General features: G+C 38.4%; 1 protein-coding gene across 4 annotated transcripts in view; it reads right to left on the reverse strand.

Annotated features, from left to right (window-relative positions):
- Positions 1-25,583, reverse strand: part of COL12A1 (collagen type XII alpha 1 chain) — a 248,292-nt gene that overhangs the window by 189,745 nt on the left and 32,964 nt on the right. For 3 of the 4 annotated variants that reach the window (XM_063916822.1, XM_063916821.1, XM_063916823.1), the window contains exons 3-13: positions 17,024-17,140; positions 15,561-15,704; positions 13,241-13,300; positions 9,162-9,425; positions 8,254-8,418; positions 5,917-6,090; positions 4,994-5,284; positions 4,229-4,831; positions 3,728-4,000; positions 1,322-1,594; positions 65-337 (exon numbers count right to left, since the gene is read on the reverse strand). The exons of the other annotated variant lie outside the window; for it this stretch is intronic. In XM_063916822.1, coding sequence (XP_063772892.1) covers positions 65-337; positions 1,322-1,594; positions 3,728-4,000; positions 4,229-4,831; positions 4,994-5,284; positions 5,917-6,090; positions 8,254-8,418; positions 9,162-9,425; positions 13,241-13,300; positions 15,561-15,704; positions 17,024-17,140 — 2,637 coding nt within the window. The remainder of the gene's footprint in view (positions 1-64; positions 338-1,321; positions 1,595-3,727; positions 4,001-4,228; positions 4,832-4,993; positions 5,285-5,916; positions 6,091-8,253; positions 8,419-9,161; positions 9,426-13,240; positions 13,301-15,560; positions 15,705-17,023; positions 17,141-25,583) is intronic. 4 annotated transcript variants of the gene reach the window in all.

A 25,583-nucleotide genomic window follows, 5' to 3' on the forward strand; every position in this document is an offset into this window, starting at 1 on the left:
ACCGCTGGTTATATATCATATCCATTGTGGCCATATAATTTGAAATAAATTAAACTTTTCTTACCATCAACAGTAGTTCCTTCACCAGTGAGGGCTGACCCAGCTCCTGATGCATATAAAGCATTTACAGAGAGGGAGTATGTAGTACCGGCATCCAGTTCCTTCAATACCGTGTTGATGACGTTCCCTCTGAGTGTAACCTCTTTTGGTTCCCCTCCGGCAGCTGGTGTGTACGTTACAAGATACTGTAATACTTTGCCAGGTGCTGCATCCCAAGATAACTTCAAAGTGGATGTTGTAGCATCAGTAACTCTAAGGTTTCTTGGTTCTCCTAACACTGTATAAATTCAAACATTAACATTTAAGAAAAGACACTTTCTGTATATAAAAAATAGCATTTCACGAATGAAATAAAGAATTTTCAAGTATAGTTATTAGAGTATAGTATTCAATGTAAAAAAAAATTGCATGTATTCTACAGTTTGAGGACACTGCCATGCCTTAATAAATATTGCCAATGCATTTCACATCTCTACAGGCAAAGTTGCATAGCTGGTGTAAGACTGGCATGGCGCTGTTTTGGAGTACTGGTATGTGACAACCAATCAGAATTTCCCAGTAAAAGCAATGTGTTACTCAGCTAAGCCATGTGGCAGCTTATAAATGCTACAATGTTGGGTTGGTTCAGAGACATTTGTGTGACAACCACTGTCTAAGGGCCATTCCCCTTTTCTTATGGGTGAAGTTCCAGGCTGCGCACTTAGATAATACATTGTTACTTGGGTCAGTTACTTGGTGGAGCAGGACCACATATTGTTGGCTGGCCATATCCCTAAAGCATGTGTCCCTATTGCTGTATTCCCCCACTGGGCCCTTTGAGTCCCAGTCTGACACTGGTTACAATTAACTTTTGTATACAGTGTTTACAAACAGGGGCAATACAAGTACAAGTGTTGGGTGTGTGACAGATACAGGACCAAACTACTCAGAAGAATAATCAAAACAATACAAAGCCATATACACTGCATTTATATATGGTGCTGTGATATAACAACACTGTCAGTGGATATCCTCTGCTACTGTTGTGATTGAGTACATATTCCATGTACAATGCTGTGTATTATGAATGGTGCTACATGACTAAATGGCAATAATAATAACAATAACAACAACAACAATATAAGGAAAATAACATTACGATTTTTACACTAGGGTTCAAATGGAACTAGATACAGTACTGTTAAAATATATTTAATAACAAGTTTAAAAAAAATAATATTAACAATAATTAACACATCATTACAAAGCAATAACATTTCACCTTCTTCAGTTGCTCCGTTTCCTACCAAGGCTTTCCCTGGGCCAGATGTATATTCAGGTGTGACAGAGACGTGGTACTTTGTATCAGACAATAGGTTATAAAGTGTCGTGGCTCTTTCATTTCCTGACACTGTCACTTCTTTTCTCTCTCCCCCGGCAACTGGACGATAGCCAATTCTGTACCTGAGGACGTTTCCAGGAGCTGGTGACCAACCAACCTTAAAGCTGTCCGTGGTCTCATCACTTACTATAAGGTTGCGGGGTGCTCCTTTCACTGAAAAGAAAAGGAGAAAAGACCATTTTCACTTGGTTCTGAATGTTCAGTTTGTACATTAGTTATAATAAACATTTCAGTCACAGAAATGCAAAAAAAGTTATTAAATAAATGAGCCAATAAAAACTGTAAACTATTATTTATTACAGTGTTGGTTCGTGAAATACAACTTATTCATGTGTTGTTGGATTAGCAAAGGGCTGTGTTGTAGATGTTCTGATGTTAACTGTATCTCTCATGGCAAATGTTTTACCTTTTGTATAATATGAGTTATTTAAGTTAATAGAGTGCCTCAATTCATTAGGTTGATAACTTGATGCTGAAAATGTCAAACTGCTGCCAAGATGTCTTTGCTCACGAACCGAGCATTGGTATACTGGAGACAAAGATACCTCCCAGCAAGCATTTAATAGAACATTCTGACTGACTGACTCACCGGACTCTCTCAGTTCTCTTTCTGTAAACATGAGTATATTAAAAGCAGTTTATGAGACACTTATTATTTCATTACACTATTAAGCTTCTCAGCCACTTTTCTTGAAATACCCACAAACAAAGACAAAACTTTAAAAACATTTAGTTTGCTCCATAGGTTACAGCTTTAGATAGATCAGATATTGTAACATCTGCAGTGTTATTTTAAAGAATATGTTTTATTGGGACGTAGTCATGTTACCGGAGGTCAGGATCCAGGCGGTCAGCATAGACACACCGGGATCCCGACTGCCAGAATGCCGGCAGGGGGCCCAGGGCTATTCCCAATCGTGGGTGTCCACGATACCCATAGAGTGGGAATAGAACCTGTGGTGAGCACAGTGTGCCAGTGAGCCTGCAGCGTGGCGAGTGCAGCGAGACCGCTAGGATCTTCATTGCACTCACCCCCCTGCCGGCATTCTGGCAGCTGGGATCTTGGAGTCGGTATGCTGACCGCTGGCATCCGACCGCCAGTCACCCAACCAGTTTTATTCCCCTAATTGCAAGTACAGTAAATTACTTTTGGATTGTTAAACCAACTTATTAATGCTGACTGATTGTAGCCTGGCGTTATAAAGTAATACCTTTATACACATCTGGGAAAATCCATCATATCTGATGGTGGTTTCAAGACCACAATGCTACAGAGGGCTTATCTAGTACGAGAGCATAAGTAGCAAGAATTTGCTGAACAAATATATCTGGAACTCTGCTTATACTAGTATCAGAGAGACTTAGTGGTTTATATTTACATAGCGTTGGATTGTAAAACCCAGCACTTCTGAGAGTGGTCAACTCATGCCCAATATCATACCAAGAAACGGCTAGTAAAAGCATTGCCCTTTTAAACACCAGGCAGAAACATGCTCAGAAGCACCTGGTTTTACAATCCAACACTTTGTAAATGTAAATAAACCCCTTAAAGAAGCAAACAGCTTTATTGTTTGCTTTAGTAGGATCAAATTGTCTGAGCATCAGTGGACCCATCAGTGAACCTCAAAGTCAATATACCTGTCTTGGAAGCGATACATTTATTGGCAATATCAAACTTGATGTCTGGTGGAATTGTGGGAAATATTCCGAACTGGAAAATATATTCTAATTGAGACTTAATTCTGCATGCATGTTGTCATCAATAATTTCATAACTCAGACTCCCTTCGAAAGCCAAAACTAGAATACCAATGTGCAATTCAATTGAGCTTTACAGAGCCAGTAACCAGGTACGCCCCAGGAATACTGAGGAACCTTGAAGCTCTAGCCATGAGTAGTGAAGAAACATGAATTAGTAGCCTCACTCAAAGATGATTTCTATTATAAACATTAGCCCCAATACCAATATTATTGGTCCTATGTCAGCAGCTTTCTCCCCAGTACAATTAACATTTTGAATATCACTGGCATTGTGTGATAAGAATGGGATGTATGCACAGCGCATGCAGTAATTAAAAAAGGATACAAATTTTTTTTTTATTTCAGGAAAGTGTTAGATATACTGTACTAGAGAAAATGTAACAAAGGACTACAACCAGGTAGGTGTATGGTTGGCATTACAATATTTTGGGCATAAAATACACAAAAGGTAGTCATATGAAAACCTATTCTAACAATGAAATCATGTATTATGAAAATTGGTCTCAGCTATGATATATATAGTTACCTTCTAGAGTTTTTTCTTCCCCATTCAGTGGAGGGCTCGCTCCTTCCTCATATTCTGCTAGAACAGTAACGTCATAAGTAGTCTCTGGCAGTAGATTGGAGAGAATGGTAGTAGTAGTAGGGGCTGGAACAGAAACTATGAACTCTTCTCCACCAACAGCCACTTTGTATTTTACAGTGTAAGATAAAACATCTTCAGCTGCTGGGGACCAGTTTACTCGGAAGCTGCTAGATGTAACCTCAGAGAAAGCCAGATTCTGTGCAGGAGTCAAAGCTGTAATCATAGCAACAATTAAAAATAAAATGCTTTACTATAACTATTACTATGGTAATAATATATATTTTACAGGATTAGTTTTGAACAGGGAAGAGAAAATAAAAAATATGGAGCAAAGCCATGCCTTATAAGTCCAATGCTGGATGAGACAATCACATTATTGCACTTATGTCTACAATATTGAGATAAATCATTTATAAATTACTTCCTATTTGTTACACTCACATTTCCGCTTTATTATTTGAAGTTCTTGTTCAATTCGAAGGCAAATAGATTGCGTTAACTCAAAAGATATCCTTTGGAAAGCATCAAAGTCTTCCACTGTGTAGACATGAGTATCGGCTGGTGGAGAAGCGATTGCTTCCAATTCCGTTCTTACTGCATCCTTAACACCAACAGCAAAAATCTCCACATCTGCATTTCTCAACTTTATAGCTGGGTCTTTAAAGGCATCTGATGACTTCCCATCAGTGATGAGTATCATGACCCTTGGGACATTTGTTCTTGCTCCTCTGTTTTCAACTAACACCTTTTCCCTTACATAAGTCATAGCTTTGCCAGTGTTGGTAGAGCCCCCTCTATATGGAAAATCTTTCACTGCATCAAGAATATCTTCAATATTGTCATACTTGTTCAATGCAAATTCTGTTACTGGATCGCGGCTGTATTGTACAAGACTGATCCGCACTTTGTTGGGTGAGACATCAAAGCTTTTCACTAACACTTCAATGAAATCCTTGACTTTTACGAAATTACTAAGACCAATGCTATAAGATCCATCAACAAGGATAACAACATCCGCTTTTATATCCACTCCACCAGAACATTCTGTGGAACACAATACCATCATATTAAAAAAAAATATTATATATTATTGCAGAACAGGTTTAGTCAAAAAAATAATTAACACAGTTCCTATCTTTTTTACATTTTATGTTTTGGGAAACTGTTTTATACAGGAAGGTAAATAGTATAGAGTCAATATCTTACCAACTCTTATATTCACTGCCTGGGTTTTTTCCAGTGTTGAGATTGGCTCACTCGCTGTGAGTTCTTTCATAGCAAATACATTAATTTGGTACTCTGTGTCTGGGGATAGATCCTTCAAAGTAAGGCTTGTAGTTTGAGGGCCAATGTTCAAGGCTTGTTGTTTACTTCCTGCCAACATAGGAATAAGTTGAACCCTGTATCCTGTGATTTGGCTTGGTGAGGCCCTCCAAGTGATCTTCATGGATTTGGAAGAAATTTCTGTTACAGTCAGATCTGAAGGAGGGTCCACAACTAAAAATGTTTTAAAAAGAAAGAAAATAAATAGATGATAAATATTCTGATTTAACAAAAATCTTCTCAGAGTTGTCTTTATGCCAGCATATATTTAAAATCAAATGCATTTTGAATATGATGGTGCATTTTGCGGTGTCTTGTTCAATTTATGCGAGCCACAAGCAGGTATATCTTTAACAGCTTTAATTATCTGGCTCAAGCTTTTTACACTAGATTCCAGTCATTCATAATTCTTATGACACTATGGGGCCCATTTATCATCCAGTTTTAGCTACTTAAAAACCGTGGCATATGATAAATCCTGCTCCAACCAATCAACTTCTGACTTATTTTTTAAACACATGACAGCAGATGATTGGCTGGAGTACCATTTATCATATGCAACATGTTTTAACCACTTAACTGACTGCACCCCACCCCCATATCCAAAGGTCCCCAATGTAAAATACTTGACCTATACTGCAGGGTATTAATCCTGTGTATGTTATCTGAGCACTGCATCTGATAAGTGGCAGTTTGCGAACTGCAACAAAATCCATCCCTTAATAAATCTTGTGTAACATAAATACATTGTAAACATTGAAATGTATTACTTGTAATAGCCATATGTACATATAAGCACAGCTCACCTTCTTCTCCACTGATCAGTTCACTTAGTTGCTCATCGACTCCTGAGCAGACCTGATTAATAATTTCATTTTGAACATCAACAATAGCATCAAAATTGGCAACACTGTACACATGTTTCAGAGAAGGTAAAGATGCCATTTGTTTTAGTTCTTTTGCATCTGCTGCCTTTATTCCTGGAAAGTAAAATGAAAATGGCAAAGCATTAAATCATTGGCTATTTTTGATCTTTCTGATGGAGGTGTTTCTCAACATTGTTAGCGCTATTAATGGGGTCAGTTTTTACAATAAAGCAGTATGGACATCTGTTCTTGTAGTTCCTCTAGAGTAAACATCCAGTTTCTTAGCACCACTACCCGATAATTTAGTAACCCAGCCCTGTTACTGACTTTTCCACTATTATTATTTCTTTGTAGATGTAATGTCAGCCATTGCTTGGCCTTTATTTTTTCTCTCTGCCTCAACCCCCCCCCCCCCCTCTCTCTCTCTCTCTCTCTCTCTCCTCTCCCCATCCCTCCTTCTTTTTCCCCCACTTTCTCTCTCTGTCAGTTGCCCTCCCCTTACTCTCTCCTGTGCATCTCTGGCACTGGTGGGAGGGGTCAGAGGTCATCCCCACTGTCATTACTTGCCAACACCAGGACATCTGTATTTTATCAGCTGTCAATCTGTTGACAACACATTATACAGGATATAAGGCCGCCATATATCAGCAATTACAAAAACACAATTCACACATTTTGTGATTTCCCCCCCCAAATTTAAAGATACCCCAATCCACCAATTTGCCCCCATACATTACAGATATTTTCAGTGATTTGCAAATACATATCTGACAATCTTGAAAGGCTCATCTGTTTACTAGAAACGGTCTGCAAATCTGCTGATTGTTACCATACACTGGCAATCTACAGCCCCAATTTATCTGTGAAATTAAACATGTTGAAAAGCCTGATTTAACAATCCAAATCAGTTTTTGGTTGGAATCTGCGATCTGTGAACCACATACATTGCAGATTTATTTACAATCATCTGCAAAACGCCAAATTGCCCCAATCAATTGCTGATGCTGGGCCTTTACAGAGAGAAACTTTAATCATTCCCCATTAGAGATTACATTGTAAATACACTGTGAGGAAGCAATGCTAAGCATTGCGCCATAATATGCTATATGGTCCTACATAAAACCTGATTATTTAATGCTTGCATCTGGATTATTCAGGTGAACACTCAGACGTGGCTGCTTATGTCAATCTAGCATTTCTACTTTTTTCCTAAATTAAAAATTTAGTTTGCTCATTATTTAGTGCTTTTACAGCTCTTTGCAACTATCCTAGCAGTTATACAGTAGTTAGCACTTGAATTGGCTACAATTTTGCTTCCATTAATAGTCAAATAAGAAGCAGGATAAATAAAGAGCTCCTTCTATCAAGGTGTATTCTGCTTTTGTTGATGTTTATGCATTCCACTGTCAGACACATTCATTAGGAGTAATGTTAGGTAGACATGTAAGGCCCAATTATGGGGATCATTCCGACCCGATCGCTCGCTGCAGTTTCTCGCAGCGTAGCGATCGGGTCGGAACTGTGCAAGCGCCCGCGCTGCAGTGTGCCGGCGCATGGCAGCCGTCGTTGCCTAGTGATTGCCTCTGAGGCAAAGGCGGTCGCTGGGCAGGAGGGGGCTCGATGGCGGCGTTGAGCCGCCGTTTAGGGGAAGCGGTCCATCAAACACAGGCATGGCCGGACCGCTGGGGGGGGGGGGCGGTCCGCGGCGGCTGCGTGACGTCACACACAGCTGCTGTGGGTCAGGGAGCGACGAGTAGCTCCCGGCCTGCACGCCAAAGCTGCGCTGGTCGGGAGCTACTCCTGAAGTGCAAAGGCATCGCCGCTGTGCGATGCCTTTGCACTTCTGGGGGGGGGGGGGGGCAGCACTGACATGCGGGGCAGACTGGCCCTGTGCTGGGCATCCCCCCCGCATGTCAGTGTGAATGATCGTAGCTGTGCTAAATTTAGCACAGCTACGATCAACTCGGAATGACTCCCTATGTGCACACAGGAGGACAGATTCCTCAAGCAGATGGTTTCTGTTTTTGGCAAACTAACCCCTAAAATGAATCTAGTGTTTCAAAATCAAACAAAAAAAAACTGTGTTTGCTTTAATAAATGAGTCATCGGTTAGCTAGCAAGCAGGGTTCTCATACTATATCTCCATGTTGTGGCAAAGTCAAAAAAATGTGAGTGTTATGATGAGCTGTATGGACTACTTGCTCTGTACAGAAATGTGCAGGAGATGTTTCTGCTTTTTATACAAATATCAAAAATAATAAATCTGTTTATTCTTACCCAGTGTGAAAACTTCCACTCCTACATTTTGAAGCTCCTTTGCAGGAATTTCTACTTCATCTTGGGATTTTCCATCAGTAATTATTATCGCAATTCTGGGAAATCCTTTCCTGGATCCAGCAGATTCGACAAAGGAATTCTTAATCAAGTAATCAATGGCGTCACCTAAAAGTGATATGACATTCTTCATGAAAATACATTACAATAAATGAATTCCTACTGCCTGCAATCATGTAAACAGGACCACCATCACAGTAAAGGTCCTGACCTGTCTTGCGAAAGGCCAGTGTTTGTCCGAAACATTGACATACTAAGATTGTGAGTAATACAATTATTCAACTGAAAAGACCCTGTGAGTACACTCTTATTTTGAACGTTCGTGGATATTATTGTTTCTCTCTACTGGAGCTATACTGGGTAAGCACCCCAGGCTGATGTACCTAAGAAGCATGTGTGAGTGCCAATGTCATAAGGATTATATATAAATATATATATATATATATATATATATATATATATAAATAATTTAATTGTGCATTTATACTGGCTGTACATTTCTTACAAAGGTTATGCACAAAGAAGGCAGCAGGGGGTCATAAAGACTTCTGAGGAGTGTCTGGTCTAGTGTATCAGGCAGATGATCAGCACTAAGGGACTGGTAGTTGTTCTTTAAGAGTCTCAAACATAAAATATTTTTTATGTATATTTTTTCCTATAGAACTGAAAATAGCATAATGGAACACATACCATTTAGCAATCTTGTCTTAGTGCTATCAAATGTGCACCAAAACTGTAATTAGTTTATAAAACAAATTGTATAATACTTCTGAAAAAGCACATATTAATCTGTGATGCCACAGGGTCTTAGGACATTCAGCAAATTTAACATCAAATGTAAAGTCACTTACCTGTCATTGTATTCCCTCCTTTGTAAGGTATTCTTTTAATAGCCGCCAAGAGCTCATTTTTCTTGTAATATCTGTTCAGTTTAAACTCAGTCCTGGTATCCGAGCTGTACTGGACAACACCAACCCTTGTCTTGTCTTCCCCAATATCAAATGCCGAAACCAAAGAAGTTATGAAGTCAAGAATATATTTGAAGTTGGTTCTCCCCACACTCCAAGATCCATCCACAAGGAATACAACATCAGCTACTGCACTAATAGAACACCCTTAAAACAAGAAGTAACATTTAACTTTAAACAAAATAGGTAAAAATAATAAAAGAATACATGCTCTACTGAAATAATATCGTACAAAATACAAATCTATACAATCAAGTCTACCTTATGTCATCATTAGGTGTCTGACTTTTGAGTACTTCATTTTCACATGTTTTTATGTACTCCATTATCTGTTTTGCTCCAATATATGGAGCCAACTTATCTGACTTGCCTCTGAAGCAGTAAAAGGGTTCAGACAGACAGACAGACAGACAGACCATCCAGTTGGATGCAATCTATAATTCGGCTTTGTGGAAAATCATGACATATGAGTGCATTGCTTAAATATCTTAGTCTGTTATATGCAATAGTCTATTATATGCATTTGAATCAGTTGTCATTTTGCATACAAAGTCTATGTTTGTAATTAATTAATTAATTAATTAATAATGATAATATAATATAATACAGGATTTCATACAACATATTTACTGCATACCTCGCTCTCTCTATCTTTGTGTACCTTCTTACTATGTATCTCATTCTCTTTCTCTTAACCATTCTTACCTCTCGTGTGGTGTGGTGTGGTGTGAGTTCGTTCAGCATCCCCGTTGTCGGGATTTTGACGCTGGGATGGTGAACCTAATCATACCCTTCTCCCTGTGTACCTCACTCACTTTATCCTAACCATTCCTTCCCATTACTTCTCACTGTGTACCTCACTCTTTCTCTTAATCATTCCATCCCTTCGACTCTGTGTACCTCACTCTCTTACTCCTAACCATTCCATCCCATCCCTTCTCTCTGTGTACCTCACTCTCTTTCTCATAACTATTCATACCCTTCTACCTGTGTACCTCACTTTATTTCTGCTAAACATTCAGACCCGTCTCACTGTGTACCTCGCTCTCTTTCTCTTGCCATTCATACCCTTTTCACTGTGTACATCACTCACTTTCTCCTAACCATTCATACCCTTCTCACTGTGTACCTCACTCTTCCCCCTAATCATTCCATCCCTTCACTCTGTGTACCTCACTCTCTTTCTCCTAACCATTCATACTCTTCTCCCTGTGTACCTGACTTTCTTTCTGCTAACCATTCAGACCCTTCTCACTGTGTACCTCTCTCTCTCTCCTAAACATTCATACCCTTCTCTCTGTGTGCCTCACTCTCTTTCTCCTAACCATTCATACCCTTCTCACCGAGTACCTCACTCACTTTCTCCTAACCATTCATACCCATCTCACTGTGTACCTCACTCTCTTTCTCCTAGCCATTCATACCCATCTCACTTTGTACCTCACTCTCTTTATCCATTCATAACCTTCTCTCTGTGTACCTCACTCTCTTTCTCCTAACCATTCATACCCTTCTCTCTGTGGACCTCACTCTCTTTCTCCTAGCCATTCATACCCATCTCACTGTGTACCTCACTCTTCCCCCTAATCATTCCATCCCTTCACTCTGTGTACCTCACTCTCTTTCTCCTAACCATTCATACCCTTCTCTCTGTGGACCTCACTCTCTTTCTCCTAACCATTCATACTCTTCTCCCTGTGTACCTGACTTTCTTTCTGCTAACCATTCAGACCCTTCTCACTGTGTACCTCTCTCTCTCTCCTAAACATTCATACCCTTCTCTCTGTGTGCCTCACTCTCTTTCTCCTAACCATTCATACCCTTCTCACCGAGTACCTCACTCACTTTCTCCTAACCATTCATACCCATCTCACTGTGTACCTCACTCTCTTTCTCCTAGCCATTCATACCCATCTCACTGTGTACCTCACTCTCTTTATCCATTCATAACCTTCTCTCTGTGTACCTCACTCTCTTTCTCCTATCCATTCATACCCTTCTCTCTGTGGACCTCACTCTCTTTCTCCTAGCCATTCATACCCATCTCACTGTGTACCTCACTCTTCCCCCTAATCATTCCATCCCTTCACTCTGTGTACCTCACTCTCTTTCTCCTAACCATTCATACTCTTCTCCCTGTGTACCTGACTTTCTTTCTGCTAACCATTCAGACCCTTCTCACTGTGTACCTCTCTCTCTCTCCTAAACATTCATATCCTTCTCTCTGTGTGCCTCACTCTCTTTCTCCTAACCATTCATACCCTTCTCACTGAGTACCTCACTCACTTTCTCCTAACCATTCATACCCATCTCACTGTGTACCTCACTCTCTTTCTCCTAGCCATTCATACCCATCTCACTGTGTACCTCACTCTCTTTATCCATTCATAACCTTCTCTCTGTGTACCTCACTCTCTTTCTCCTAACCATTCATACCCTTCTCTCTGTGGACCTCACTCTCTTTCTCCTAGCCATTCATACCCATCTCACTGTGTACCTCACTCTCTTTCTCCTAACCATTCCATCCCATCCCTTCCCTTCTGTCTGTGTACCTCACTCTCTTTCTCCTAACTATTACATCTTTTCTCACTGTGTACTTCCACCTCTTTCTCCTACTGTAAACATTCACAATACTATTGTCACATGTCCTTTGGTAATAATCAGTAGTGCTGTAAAAAACTATCAGTGTAACACACTATACAACCAGGACATATTGTAACTCTGAATTTAAGAATATTCCTCTACTGCCCTTTTTAGATACTTATCAAGTTGAGTGAATGCCAGTTAGCCAGTGAAAACAAACAAGTTTACTTAAAATGTTTAAAACATTGCCAAAATCATCACACAATAGTAGTTCTACACAGTCAGCTGTTCAAATTACTCATGTAGAGAAATAGATAAGGGGAATGAGCATCCATGAGTCTCCAAATGGCATACATATTTATAATTTTTTAAAGTGGTATTTCTACACAATTTTCCTAATTATTTACATACGTCTATTCCCATCACATACACATAACACCCTCTCAGCCACCTACCCGAGCTTGCCAAGCCTCATTTTGCATCCTCAGAAAGTAAATAATGTTGTCCTAATAAGTACATAATTATGAATACAGTATCCTTTCAAATTGTTTTGCTACTCAAAAGTTAACAAATGTTTTTTTTTCTAAGGTTTAAATTAATTTAAAATGTAGGAAAAATGTAACCAGGTGATTGATAGAAAAACTATCTCCCAACTAAAGTGACGGGAGATCACGGGGCGATATTCTATTGTCCCCCATTATCGCACTGATCGCGCCCATAAGAGACGGGTTAAGCCACGTAAAGCAGCTAAATCCAACTAAAGTCATGGTCGCGATCGTGAAATGTCTCGTTTGGGTGTCCAAACAGGTCACTTTTCACGCATTTCAGCTCACCACCCAAGGGGGTGACAAGCTGAAATGCTGATATCGCGCCCATCGGCAGCAACATTTGAATACTGCCGGCGAGTGCAATGGGGGTGGGAGGGGAGGACAGAAAATTTGAATCTCGCCCTAAATATCTTTTCTACAGTCTGTATATCTTAGTTCTCAGAACCTGGTAACAAACAAATTTTGTATACAATAGTTTGTGAATAAGGCACTTTGTGTGCACAGTTATTCTACCTCTGATGTGCACTTACCAGGCTGAAAGTATTTATCATATTGTTTTATATGTTTGTTATTCAGGCTTAAACTATGAATATTAGCACTTTACTGTCCATTTATTGTTGTGCATTGACTTTATTTTACTAATGTTACCCTTCATGTCAGCATACACTAGATTAATGTAAGGTCAACACATAATGTTTGGCTCTTTTTCAATAACTGCAAAGGGAGAAGCAATTATGAAGATAAATGTGTAGCACCTCTTGATCTACTCATATTCTTATCTATACACAAGTTTCCACTGTATTTAATTAAAGCACAAGATTTAGTACATACGTGGTAAATCAGTAGTTACAAGTTTCTTTTCATCTGTTGTTACACGACCTCCTGTCTGAACTGGAAAACAAAGCACAAGAGTTGATTAAACCTTGTGTCAGTATTGGGAGATAGTACAGCCATGCATTAACTTATTGTTGATGTTTCATCACCTACTGTATATGCCATATTTCAAGTGCAATGTGAAATACAGAGAGTGTATCTGTCAAAATGAATTAACATCTAATTCTGCAGTTTTATGGTTCAGTGAACACTAAGTGCCATATATCATGCAATAGATTAGTTCCATAAACCATTTGTGTAAGTTTATCCTATGGAGCACAGTACTGTAGAAAATAGGGAGTAAAAAAACATTTTTAACAAAAGTGGAGTTATTTAAAATTTCCACCATCATGTTTATTGAATTATTAAATTCCCAAATTACTCCACATTTTATCCTTGAGATAAATCGTTACAGTGCATCCGGAAAGTATTCACAGCGCTTCACTTTTTCCACATTTTGTTATGTTACAGCCTTATTCCAAAATGGAATAAATTCATTTTTTCCCCTCAAAATTCTACACACAATAGCCCATAATGACAACATGAAAAACGTTTTTTCGAGATCTTTGCAAATTTATTAAAAATAAAAAACGAATAAATCACATGCACATAAGTATTCACAGCCTTTGCTCAATACTTTGTTTATCACCTTTGTTCACCCTCCCCTTAGTAGTTAAGCTCTTACATGCAGAGCCCTCTTTCTTCTTATTTACCCTTAGCACTAGCCATGTCACCTGTGCTCCTTGTTTCTTTTCTCCAAGTACATTCTTGTACATTCTTGTATTAATGTATGTTAACCCTTACCTTGTGTACAGGTTCATCAAGTGCCAACATACCTCTGTTCTCTGCAATCACTACTTGCCCTCCCCCCTCCGTGTCTTTGTGCTGCCTATACATTGCTGTACGTATGTCATTCCTAGATATGTATTGTCTGTGTGTGTATACTGTATATATACATATATATATTTTTTTTTTATTATTATTATTTTTCTTTATACATATATATATATATATATATATATATATAGTTTTGTAATGGCCGGCACTCCTTCCTGAAATGGATAATTGCCTGAGTGCCCTCCTTACCACTAAAAGCGGAATATAGAACTGGAGAAATACGGCGGCACTCTCAAGACTTGAGTAGAAGTAGTAACGCAGAGGCAACAAGTGCCAATAATTCTTCAACGTTTCAGTTTAATTTAAAAAAAGCTTTCGTCAGGATAACTTCTGTGTCCTGATGAAAGTTTTTTAAAATAAAACTGAAACGTTGATGAATTATTGGCACTAGTTGCCTCTGCGTTATTAATTCTACTCAAGTCCTGAGAGTGCCGCCGTATTTCTCCAGTTTATATATATATATATATATATACACACACACACACACACACACACACACACACACACACACACACACACACACACACATATGCACAGTATATTGTACTTAAGTTACACTGTTACTGTTCAGCACTGTTGAAAGTTTGTGGTAAATTAACAATAAAACATAAAAATGATGCTAATCATTTGCAGGAACCACTGAAGACATACTGCCAGCAGGACCATCCCAGTTAGAGTGAGCCCGGGAGGATCATGAGACTGAAGTAGCCTGTAAAGGGGTGGGGGAGGGGGGTATCATTTGATTGGAAAAAGGCAATCATCAAAAATCACTAATTTGTATTCAAATAAAAATGAAAATGAAACTCTTTTATGATACTATTATAGGAAGATTGTATTATATTATAAAACAATCAAGTTTTTATTATGATAACTTATGACATCAAGATCTAGTCGTCTTAATTTAACACAATCATTGATTTATTCCATGTTTTTGTAAGGCAGGAAGTCATTGTTGGGGAAGCAAAAAGTGAAACAGATGGTAAAGAAAAAAAAACAGTAAACCAAAAATAAGAAAAGCCGTCTAAAGGGCAGATGATCACATATTTATGTAAGAAAGTCTAATTCCTTAGAACTGAACTCATACAACCTTGACAACCCATGTATACATCTTGATTCACATCTATAATCACTTTGACTGAAAATTTTAAGTATGACTCCACTTCTTCAAAACATAAACCGACTTTTATCCATTACACCAGAGAATACCATGTATTCAGTGATGTTTAAGTGGGATTCACTAATTGCATAAAATTGATCATAACAAGGCTACAGTAATACATTCCATATCGATTAGGTAGTGCCACATGTGAATGTGTTAGTGAAAACAGTTGGGTTGTACATTTGTTTTCATTTAGATGATGGATCTCTGCTGAGTACTTACTTGTAAGTTGGCCAAACACAGGTAAACTTTCCTCCAAATCATCATATGACAGTATTGTGACAACATAATCAACTTCTGGTACTAGCTCTGTTAACACAGTTTGTGTTGCAGAAGCCGGAATATCTAATTCTTTTGCAGGTCCATCTGTTAAGCATTTGAATAAAATGTAGATAAGAAAATAAGTTACAAATAATATCTCCCATACAGAGTTTGTTAATACTTTTCATAAGCTTTCCAATCTATTTAACGTGATACATTTTACATTACATATAGGGGTCAACTCAATTCGGAGCAAGGGGGAGAGATGCTGTTGTAACAGCGTGGAAGCACCGCCAAAGGTCTTGCATCTCGCCCCTTCCACACGGTCCAATCTCACACTTGTGGAGTTTTGGACGCATTATTTTTTACATTTTAATATGTCAATAATGAGGCAACCTCTGGCGGAAGTCTTAGGAAACAAATTTTAAAGGGCAACAAGATGAAACATTAAAAAAAAAAGTTTAATGAACAAGAATATTAGAGTATTCCTTGCCGATAGATCTGCCACAAAACACAATATTTCTCTTTAATGGTACCCATTCACTTGTGCAATTTGAGCCGATTTCATCTGATTTTGACGGATTGGGATGAGAAATCGGATGAAGAGTGGCAAATCGCAGGTGTTTTATCTCCGATTCCGAACCGATGCGCGATCCCATGTTCATCAGATTGTAGTCGGAGATCACTAGGGCGGCACTATACATTTGTCCGTTCCCGGAGCCTTGGCAGGGATCGCATACAATACATTGTATGCAAAAGGACCACATACAATGTATTGTATGTGATTGTGCTGCCTGGGAAGCTGCCGGGTAGCTCAAGGGAATCCTCGGAGAGGTCGCATAAGTGTATGGGGACCTTTAGAGTGCACACAAAATATTTGCAGATGTTTAACTTTTCAGCTACCATCTCAAACAGCAGGATGGATAAGCACACCAATATCTACAGTACAGTGTTATTCCATGTAGCCAATAGTAGTGCATTAAGTGTTTGGTGTCACATGGTCACTGAGCATTGTCTATTACCAGATTTAATAATATCTAGAACAGCAGTTGCAGAGATTTTTAGCATTAATGTCAATAACGATATCAATTATTTTTGACTAACATTTATACTTTATTATCTACTTGAAATCAACTAGCAACTCCTTATCAGTGCAATACTTAAAATTCCAATTAATCTCACTCTTCTGTAATCTAGCAACATATTATTTAGCAAGTCTTTGTCAGGCTCATATAAGGCAAGGAAAACATTCAAAGCTGTCTATTCAACAAACCAGAGCCTTAGAAACGTTACGCTGTATAAATGATACACAACTGCCAAAATGTACTGTTACTCATTAGGAACTTCATTTTATAACAATAAATGACTAAATGAAATGAAACAAGTCAAGGTGAATTCTAGAAATGAGATGGAATATGCTTTACCGTTTGTGGGAACAACTGTGATCTTGTAACCATTTATCCTCTCATCCGGCCTCTGCCATGACATACGAACTGTATTCTCATTTACTATTTCAAAGTTTAGATCTGTTGGAGGACCAACTGAAAACAAGCATTAAAAAGATATATTAGTTACCTTACCTTCATATATAGCAAATGTTATTGCACCCACTGTATTTTAGGAAAAACATCCTCTTGCAAATACTTTTTAATCCAGGAACGCTTTACAATTACAAGTTATACCTGCAAAAATAAAGCATGCTTTCAAGGGTGCAATAACATCTGCTATGCCAATCATTTGTAATAGGAAAACAGCATATAATGATATACATGGAAAGCTTATACAGAATAGCTTTGCGTATAGTTGCTTCCAACACCATGGCAGACTATAGCTGGAAACAATTCAAGCTGACAACATCAATGGTATTACGACTACAATGCACAGCACAGAACATTTATATCTTGAGTTGCTTAATCATTCAAGAATGATCATCAACATCAAGAATATTAGAAAACATATTAAAAACATATAAAATCACAGTGAGTAATGGAAGGTGCAAAACTTTTTGTAAGACACTTAAAGACTATTTTGTGCATGCTTAGTGCAGATCATGCCAAAAATACACATAGTTTGATAAAAGCCTCAGTTTTCTGGGCACAAATAATGTATTATTTAATGTAGGTGCAATTAATTGTTATAACATTAATTGAATGTATCTGAAATTGGACTTTCAAGAATGGGTCAGTTTCCTCTAAGTAAATTGTTGTTTTGTTTTTTTGTCATATACCATAATAAAATAAGACCTCTGTTACCAAAATTGTGAAATATCAGGTTCATTACACTGAAAATGAACTTGATTTTAAGTAATAATCTTTTTTAATTAGAAAATGATTTGGTAATAAATGTGTAAAATGCATTAGTATTAAATGTACTACCATAAATGTAACTATTGTTACCAGATAATTGCTTTTATGAGATTAGTCTATTCGTCAGTGTCATGAACATTTACATTATACATACATTATATGATACTTCAGTCGGTTAAAGACAATGAGTGCTGTGTTTTTTTTCAACAGGTAGACAAGAGGATCCATACAAGCAACAGCATTTTGATACCAAAATGCAAGTATGGAAATTCACAAAACACTGGTTAATGATGGCAAGACGAAATCACAGTACGTTGATGAGCATTGTTTAGGATACTGCGAGCATACAGTGGCGCATTAACCCACACAGAACCGCACACAAGGGGAAGAAAATCAAATGTTTGATGACAGGTTTGATTGGATGTTAAAAAAAAATGAAAGAAATCATCTGCATATAGATCATTTCATGGCATCATGCGATATACATGAAATCATGATTTGCTTGAGCTTTCCAAAATGAACAAAAGCCTCCATGTACAGATTGAACGACACACAGACTTTTTGTTTCTTATTTTATAATGATATTCACATATTTTATAAATCAAGGCTACTGTAAGTGCATAGTGACAATGAATTAGCAATTAAGGAAGCATATGTTTGCGTTTGCTTAATTATTATATTAATTTGCAGCTAAACAGAAGCATGATTGTTTTGGTAATATTCTTGAACCTGGGTTCTGGGAAAAGTAAAGACCAGTTAGTTTCTTTCCATGTAATATAATCTAGCATTGACTTCTTCTAAACTCCAAGCATTAAGCCACTTCAGATCTGTTAGCATCTGCTCAGTTTATTTTTACAAACACAGAGAAATATAGGGGTGGCTATGGGTCCTAGAATCCCCCAACGTGTGTAGCACTGCCACTCCTGAGACCTCCCAAGTATGTACACTGCTTCCTTGACAAGTCAGAGCGATTTGTAAATATACTATATCTTGAGCTGCATGCAGGTAAAATGCATGTAAGATGTACATTATGACTTTCCCCAAATGTGGATCATTAGAGTATGTATTTACTTGCCATTCACTGAGTGTACATAGTGGTGTGTGCAATTTGCATCCTCATCTACGTAATTATTTTAATAGCTCTTCTAGGCATTCCTTTTAAATTATTTCCCCTAATGAAGCTAATCAACTGAGATTAATTTTCATTAGTAACAAATTTTATTCTATGAACTTGCAATGGCTAAATACAAACTTAGTTGTCCTTATAAATGTTTGGTATATTGTGGTAGATGTATTAAGCCTGAAGAAGTGATAAAGCAGTGATAAGTGGAAGGTAATGCACCAGCCAATCAGCTCCTAACTGCCATTTTTCAAACTGTAATGATTGGCTGGTGAGTTATCACCTTCCACTTATCACTGATTTATCACTTATCCAGGTTAAATACATCTACCCCACTGTGTGAATGTTTATTTTGGGATATATTAATCATTAGGGTCTTCCTTAGGAGCAGATGTTCAGCCATATTAATATTACATGATCAGACCTGTTAATGCTTCAGCAGAAGAATGGTTTCCTACAAGTCTATTAATCTATGGTGGTCATTCCGAGTTGGTCACTAGCTGCATTCGTTCGCTGTGCAGCGATCAGGCAAAAAAAACGGCACTTCTGTGCATGCATATGCGGCGCAATGCACACACGTGATGTACTATTACAACGAACGATGTAGTTTCACACAAGGTCTAGCGATCCTTTTCAGTTGCACTGCTGGCAGCAGAGTGATTGACATGAAGTGGGCGTTTCTGGGTGTCAACTGACTGTTTTCAGGGAGTGTTTGAAAAAACGCAGGCATGCTAGGAAAAATGCAGGCATGGCTGGGCAAATGCAGGGCGTGTTTGTGATGTCAAAACAGGAATTGAACAGTCTGAAGTCATCGCAAGTGCTGAGTAGGTATTGAGCTACTCTAAAACTTCACAAAAAAACTTTGTAGCCGCTCTGCGAACCTTTCATTCGCACTTCTGCTACGCCAAAATACACTACCAGTGGGAGGCGACATAGCATTTACACGGCTGCTAAAAACAGCTAGCGAGCGATCAACTCGGAATGACCACCTATACATACGTATGCACTGGATTTCATGCATGCTTAGCTGATGGTACAGTTCTTCTCTTATGCTGTTAAAGAAAACCCTATAGAGAAGTTTTCTCTCAGTCATGCAAAAGCTGCTATCAATTATAGACATGACACGGTACAGGCATTTCAAGCTTCTAAATAGATTTTTAGAATATCATTATAAAATACTATTTCGGTAGCAATGGCTCAGGACAAATTTATGCAAAGGCAGAAAGAACTGACCTTAGCATGCGTCAAAAAAGTATCAGTACATGGTAAAGAGGTGGCACCAACCTGGACAGCAATGTGACCTGTTGTGCAGATGGCCTAGGCTGTAACTGCCCAAGAACAGTATGAGCCCAGCTTGGTCAACTCCAAAAGTCTGGATTCCAATAAAAAGCTGACTGTGGGGAAAAATCTTTAGATTCTGAAAAAATCTGTAAACCTGTGCAGGAACATATGTATATTGTCGTATGACTTTCATGTTTGGAATCCAAATGTACCTCCTGATGCAGTCATTGCAGCGCTTCATCAAATAGCATAAACTTGGCATAAATTCACAGTTCTCTGCATGCTTAACTATCCATCTCATAGTGTGCAAAGTGAGATAGATATGTAACTACTCCACATTGTTTTGACCTTTTCAGGTGACTTTTGCAGAGATGAGAATCAGCAACAATTTCAGCTTTGACAAGTAAAAGATTACGCGGGAGAAACATCTTGTTAAATATATGCAGTATTTTGTAAGATACACTTAATTGCAGAAATTACCAGTCACCAGGTTATGTGTATATCTGAATAATCAGAATCAGATCAATAATAAAGCTCACTATCTATATTCCCATACTGATTGGTTGCTGCTTGTGACTGGTCTACCTGCTCACACACCCACACTCCCTTGATTTTGACTTGAGCCTTTGAAAAGCCCCAGGAAAAGCAATTATCAGGATCAAACCCTGGGATGCAGCAATGGGAAGGGGGCAAATTAGTCACATATATTGACAGGAAATGAGAAATGAACCTTAATAATACCCCTTCTCCACCAGATTTATTACCCGGGTTAATTCCGGCTTCAACCCAAATAGCGTGCTGCGTGAGTGATGTGACCCGGGTCATCTGCTAAAAGCATATAAAAAACCAGATAACAGGCATTTAAAGATGATGTTATTTTCAAGCTTTAGCAGAAAGAAGACCCGGCAATAACCCAGGTCCAAGTTTCAGTGTGAAAGGGCTCTGACCCAGCTGTAACACAGGTTGGAACCATGTTCAAAAATCTGGGTTGGACCCAGCATTTTGATGGAAACTGGGAAGATAACTCCTCTGGCATAACAAGTGTACTTTCCGTTACTGGGGGAGATGCACTAAGCCTTGAAAAGTGGTAAGTTTCATAGTGATAAAGTACCAGCCAATCAGCTTCCAACTGTCAAGTTACAGACTGGGTTTAAAAAATGACAGGAGCTGGTTGGTTGGTAATTTATCATCGTGCAATTTATTACTTTTCAAGGCTTAGTACATCTGGCCCATTATAACTATTAGGGGTCTATTTATGAAACAGTGAAAAGTGTGGAGAAGTAAGTCAGTGGAGAAGTTGCCCATGGCAAAAAATCAGCATTACAGTAACATTTATAATTTACATACTATATAATTGTACCGAGCAGCTGATTGGTTGTCATGGGCAACTTCTCCACAGGCTCACTTCATTCTTATCACTGCTTCATGAATAGACTCCTTAATCCCAGTTTTATTGAAGGCTCATTATATCAGTTAGACTTGATACATAAAGCTCATATACAGCACAGTTCCAGTTTATCATTCACCTTTATGCAGTACATTGTACAATTATTATCAGTATAATAACTTTGAATTGCACAACAATGACTAAACACTAAATATTCACTAATTAATTTGAATAGGTGAGATGTAATTCACATATAGTAAAGTATACTGAATAATTGTTACACCCATGAAACATTACCCATGAAACATTACTTGGAAAAGAAGTGATGAAGAAGCAAAGACCTCAAGACACTATATTTATTAGCATTACAAATAGAAAGCATATTTAAGACAACAACTTACTCAGGAGGCAAAAATGAACATCTTTGATATTATAACATGCCAGCTAAATGTGACTCTTATCTCAGTAGATAATGTTTGGAGCAGCCATGCTGGAGAAAGGTACACTACACTTTCTGGAAAGTAACGTAGTTCATTCCCTTCTGTAACAGTACTCTGGGTCACAGTAATGCAGGAACTGTATGTAAAATGTTTCAGCTGAGCTTGAATTGTGTGTTTGGTAAATTGGCTTTAATCAAGGATACATAAAAATGATCTAAAGTTACAAATAATTGCAGTACGGAACTCTATTTGAAACTTCGACCTTCAGTTACAAAGACAAAGTTATGGTTAAGATGAACAATTGTAGAAATCTAGATTGCAAATAGAGTTTATCAATAAATTCTAGTAGGGGTGCTTCATCATAATGTCATATTGATGAATGTCAATGTGGTCAATGTTGACATGCCAAGCATGCCATCATGCTACATGTTGACATAACACCCATGTCAACATTCTCAAGTCAACATTACGAATTATGAATGTCGACAAAATCGAGCACACCCCAAGTAGGTATATACTCATAGATTGGTGTGCCAGCAGTATAAACAGAGGACTATATGAGCAGAACTAAGCCTACACCTACATACTAAGAAACCTTTGGTAGGTTTTAGTCTAAATAGTCTTTTAAGAATAGAGTTTGAAACAACTTCCTGAATAAAAATTAGCAGTAGTCTCTAATTAATGCATCAGTTTAGATTTTAAAGGGAGAACATTAGACACCTTTTGACAAAAAACATGACACACCCTGTCAATTTAAGAATCCATTAAGGGAAATTAACAGCAAAAAGGAATTACTATTTAATAAATCTCCTTGGTATACAGACAATAAGATATAAATCCAGTATGTACAGATAATTAGTGTAATCCAGCCAGCAAAGTATATGCTGAAAATGTCCTCACTTTGTGGAAATAGGCAAAGGCAGCATTCCAGAAATGGGCTTTCTATAAACACATGCTCTAATGTTGTGCTAATGTATTATCTGCATACCATAGCTACTAAACCCCACAATGCAGAACATCCTATTGCAGAAAGTCACTGCCAAACATGGTTGTGGCTCATTCCCTAACTAGATAAAGGTCTGACAATGCAATGCACAATTATACCGTTATTCTGGCTACTTTATGTGCAAATGTTATCTGGCTACTGTATTGGATTAAGTAACAAGTAGCAATTTTATTAAAGATACTGTAGCAGCTGAAAAGGGATAATTAGTGACAAATTAGTACGTTTGCAGGTAAAGCATTAACTATGGATTATTCATATCATGAAGCCAAAGGTATTGCAGCAAATGGCACGGTTAATTATTGAGGCAGGTGGCTGCACTTCCAGGAATTTTTCTGGACTATGGGCCTAATTCAGAGTTGATCGCAGCAGCAAATTTGTTAGCAGTTGGGCAAAACCATGAGCACTGCAGTTGTGGCAGATATAACATGTGCAGAGAGAGTTAGATTTGGGTGGGTTATATTGTTTCTGTGCAGGGTAAATACTGGCTGCTCTATTTTTACACTGCAATTTAGATTTCAGTTTGAACACACCCCACCCAAATCTAACTCTCTCTGCACATGTTACATCTGCCCCCCATGCAGTGCACATGGTTTTGCCCAACTGCTAACAAATTTGCTGCCGCGATCAACTCAGAATTAGGCCCAATGACATTTCAAACCTTGACAATACCAAGTTTACTGTCACACTTGAACTGGAAGGAGGACACACTGCTACTGTATGTGCACATCATTTCTACATATGTTTAGTGTTTGCTGATTTCTCACATAGGAAAATGCCCGTGGAAAGAGAGTTACAGAAAAATGGGCATGACAGAGGAAGGTGGCTGCTGCATAGGGATGGGAATAGCACGCTCCTGTGAGACTGCCTTTAAAGACACCAATCGGCTAATACCACCTGAACATGGCAATAGCCATGGGGACAAACTCAGCAAAATTATACATTTTGGAGCTTTATAAATGCATTATTTACGTAATGCAAGAGATCTTGCTGATACAGATGTAGCCATGTGCTTCTTTGCAGCGATGCTGCATACTGCAACATGGCTTGCTGCATGGCATGCCAGGCTGTGACTATGTGCAGCCGGCGATCGATAGTCTTGGCCTGGCACACCATGCAGTATGCCATGAGCCAACATGCCGCATCGCAGTAAGATGAGCATGGCTACATCTGTATCTCTTGTGTTGGGTAGTTGTTAAATAGCCTGATAGCTAAATCATGGGGAAACTGCCATTTCCGCATGGGGTTTGATAAATAGGCCTCTAACAGATGTATTCACACTACTGAAAGCCTCCATTATTACGCAGTAGAGCTGATGCTTTGCTTCTCTTCTTCTATGGATCAGTCAAGATGCAGGAAACGGGGACAGTCTGTTGTGCAAGATGTAACTTGCTCATTGATGAGCTGAATATAAGCTTGGCTGTTATTAGGGGATCTGTGTGTCTAAGGTTGATGTGCCAAAGCCCTGCAAAGCCGGGGGAGCGAGGGGTTGCTGGAGAAATGTAAATAAAAAATGATATTTAAATTTACTGGTCCTTTAAAAGGTATCAGGGGTCAGGAACCCTGCTCATACAATTTACTATACTTTGTAAACACTGAAGTTATTTTTTAAGAATTTGAAACCCTTTCTCTAAACTAAAAAACCGCTGTGATGATGATAGTCCAAAACAAAAATATAAGTGGCTGGACTAGTATACACACACTTTTTGCAATCCCTCTCCTGCAGCTTCCATCATCTGCCAAAGTGTGCTAGTAAATGGCAATTGCATACCCTCCAACTGTACCTTTTTGGCAGGTACAGTACCTATTTTTTATGGTCTGTACTAATTTTTGGCTCTCCAAACTGCCATTGAAAGTATAGGAAAAGGTGCGTGACCACACCCCTTTACCCGTGGTCACGCCCCCTTTTCATATATGTACTGATTTATATGTGTAAAATGTTGGAGGGTATGCGATTGCATGCATGCGCACAGTCACAAAGTTTGGAAGTTTCCTTTGAATATGTGAAAGACTCCTCAGTTTGTGCCAGGATGTGCCAGGAAGTGCTGTATTGGGTAGGGGCAGGAGTTCATATAACCGCTGTCTGCAGGAGTTTATGCAACTGCTGTCCCGCATACATTTTTACTATATGGCTGTGATTGCTGTTAATAATGATAAAATATGACACAATGAGGATTGTTAATAATTGCAGCACTGTCCTGATTATTGTTACAAAGGCCCCATAGTACGTTATACTGCAGGGAATATTTGAGACTAGTTAGCATGTTTCCTAAAGGGAAGATAAAGTCCAATGTTGTCTGTACACATTAATTTGTACCAGTGATATGCGGAGAGGCACTGGCTAGTATCAGAGCCATATTTACATACACATATATAAACTCGAGGGCTCATGTGCACATTATACATAGGTGCAGCAGTATATACTGCTGGAAATTTGGTGAGTTTTT

This window comes from Pseudophryne corroboree, chromosome 4 (assembly GCF_028390025.1).
Source record: "Pseudophryne corroboree isolate aPseCor3 chromosome 4, aPseCor3.hap2, whole genome shotgun sequence".
Taxonomy (NCBI): Eukaryota; Metazoa; Chordata; class Amphibia; order Anura; family Myobatrachidae; genus Pseudophryne; species Pseudophryne corroboree.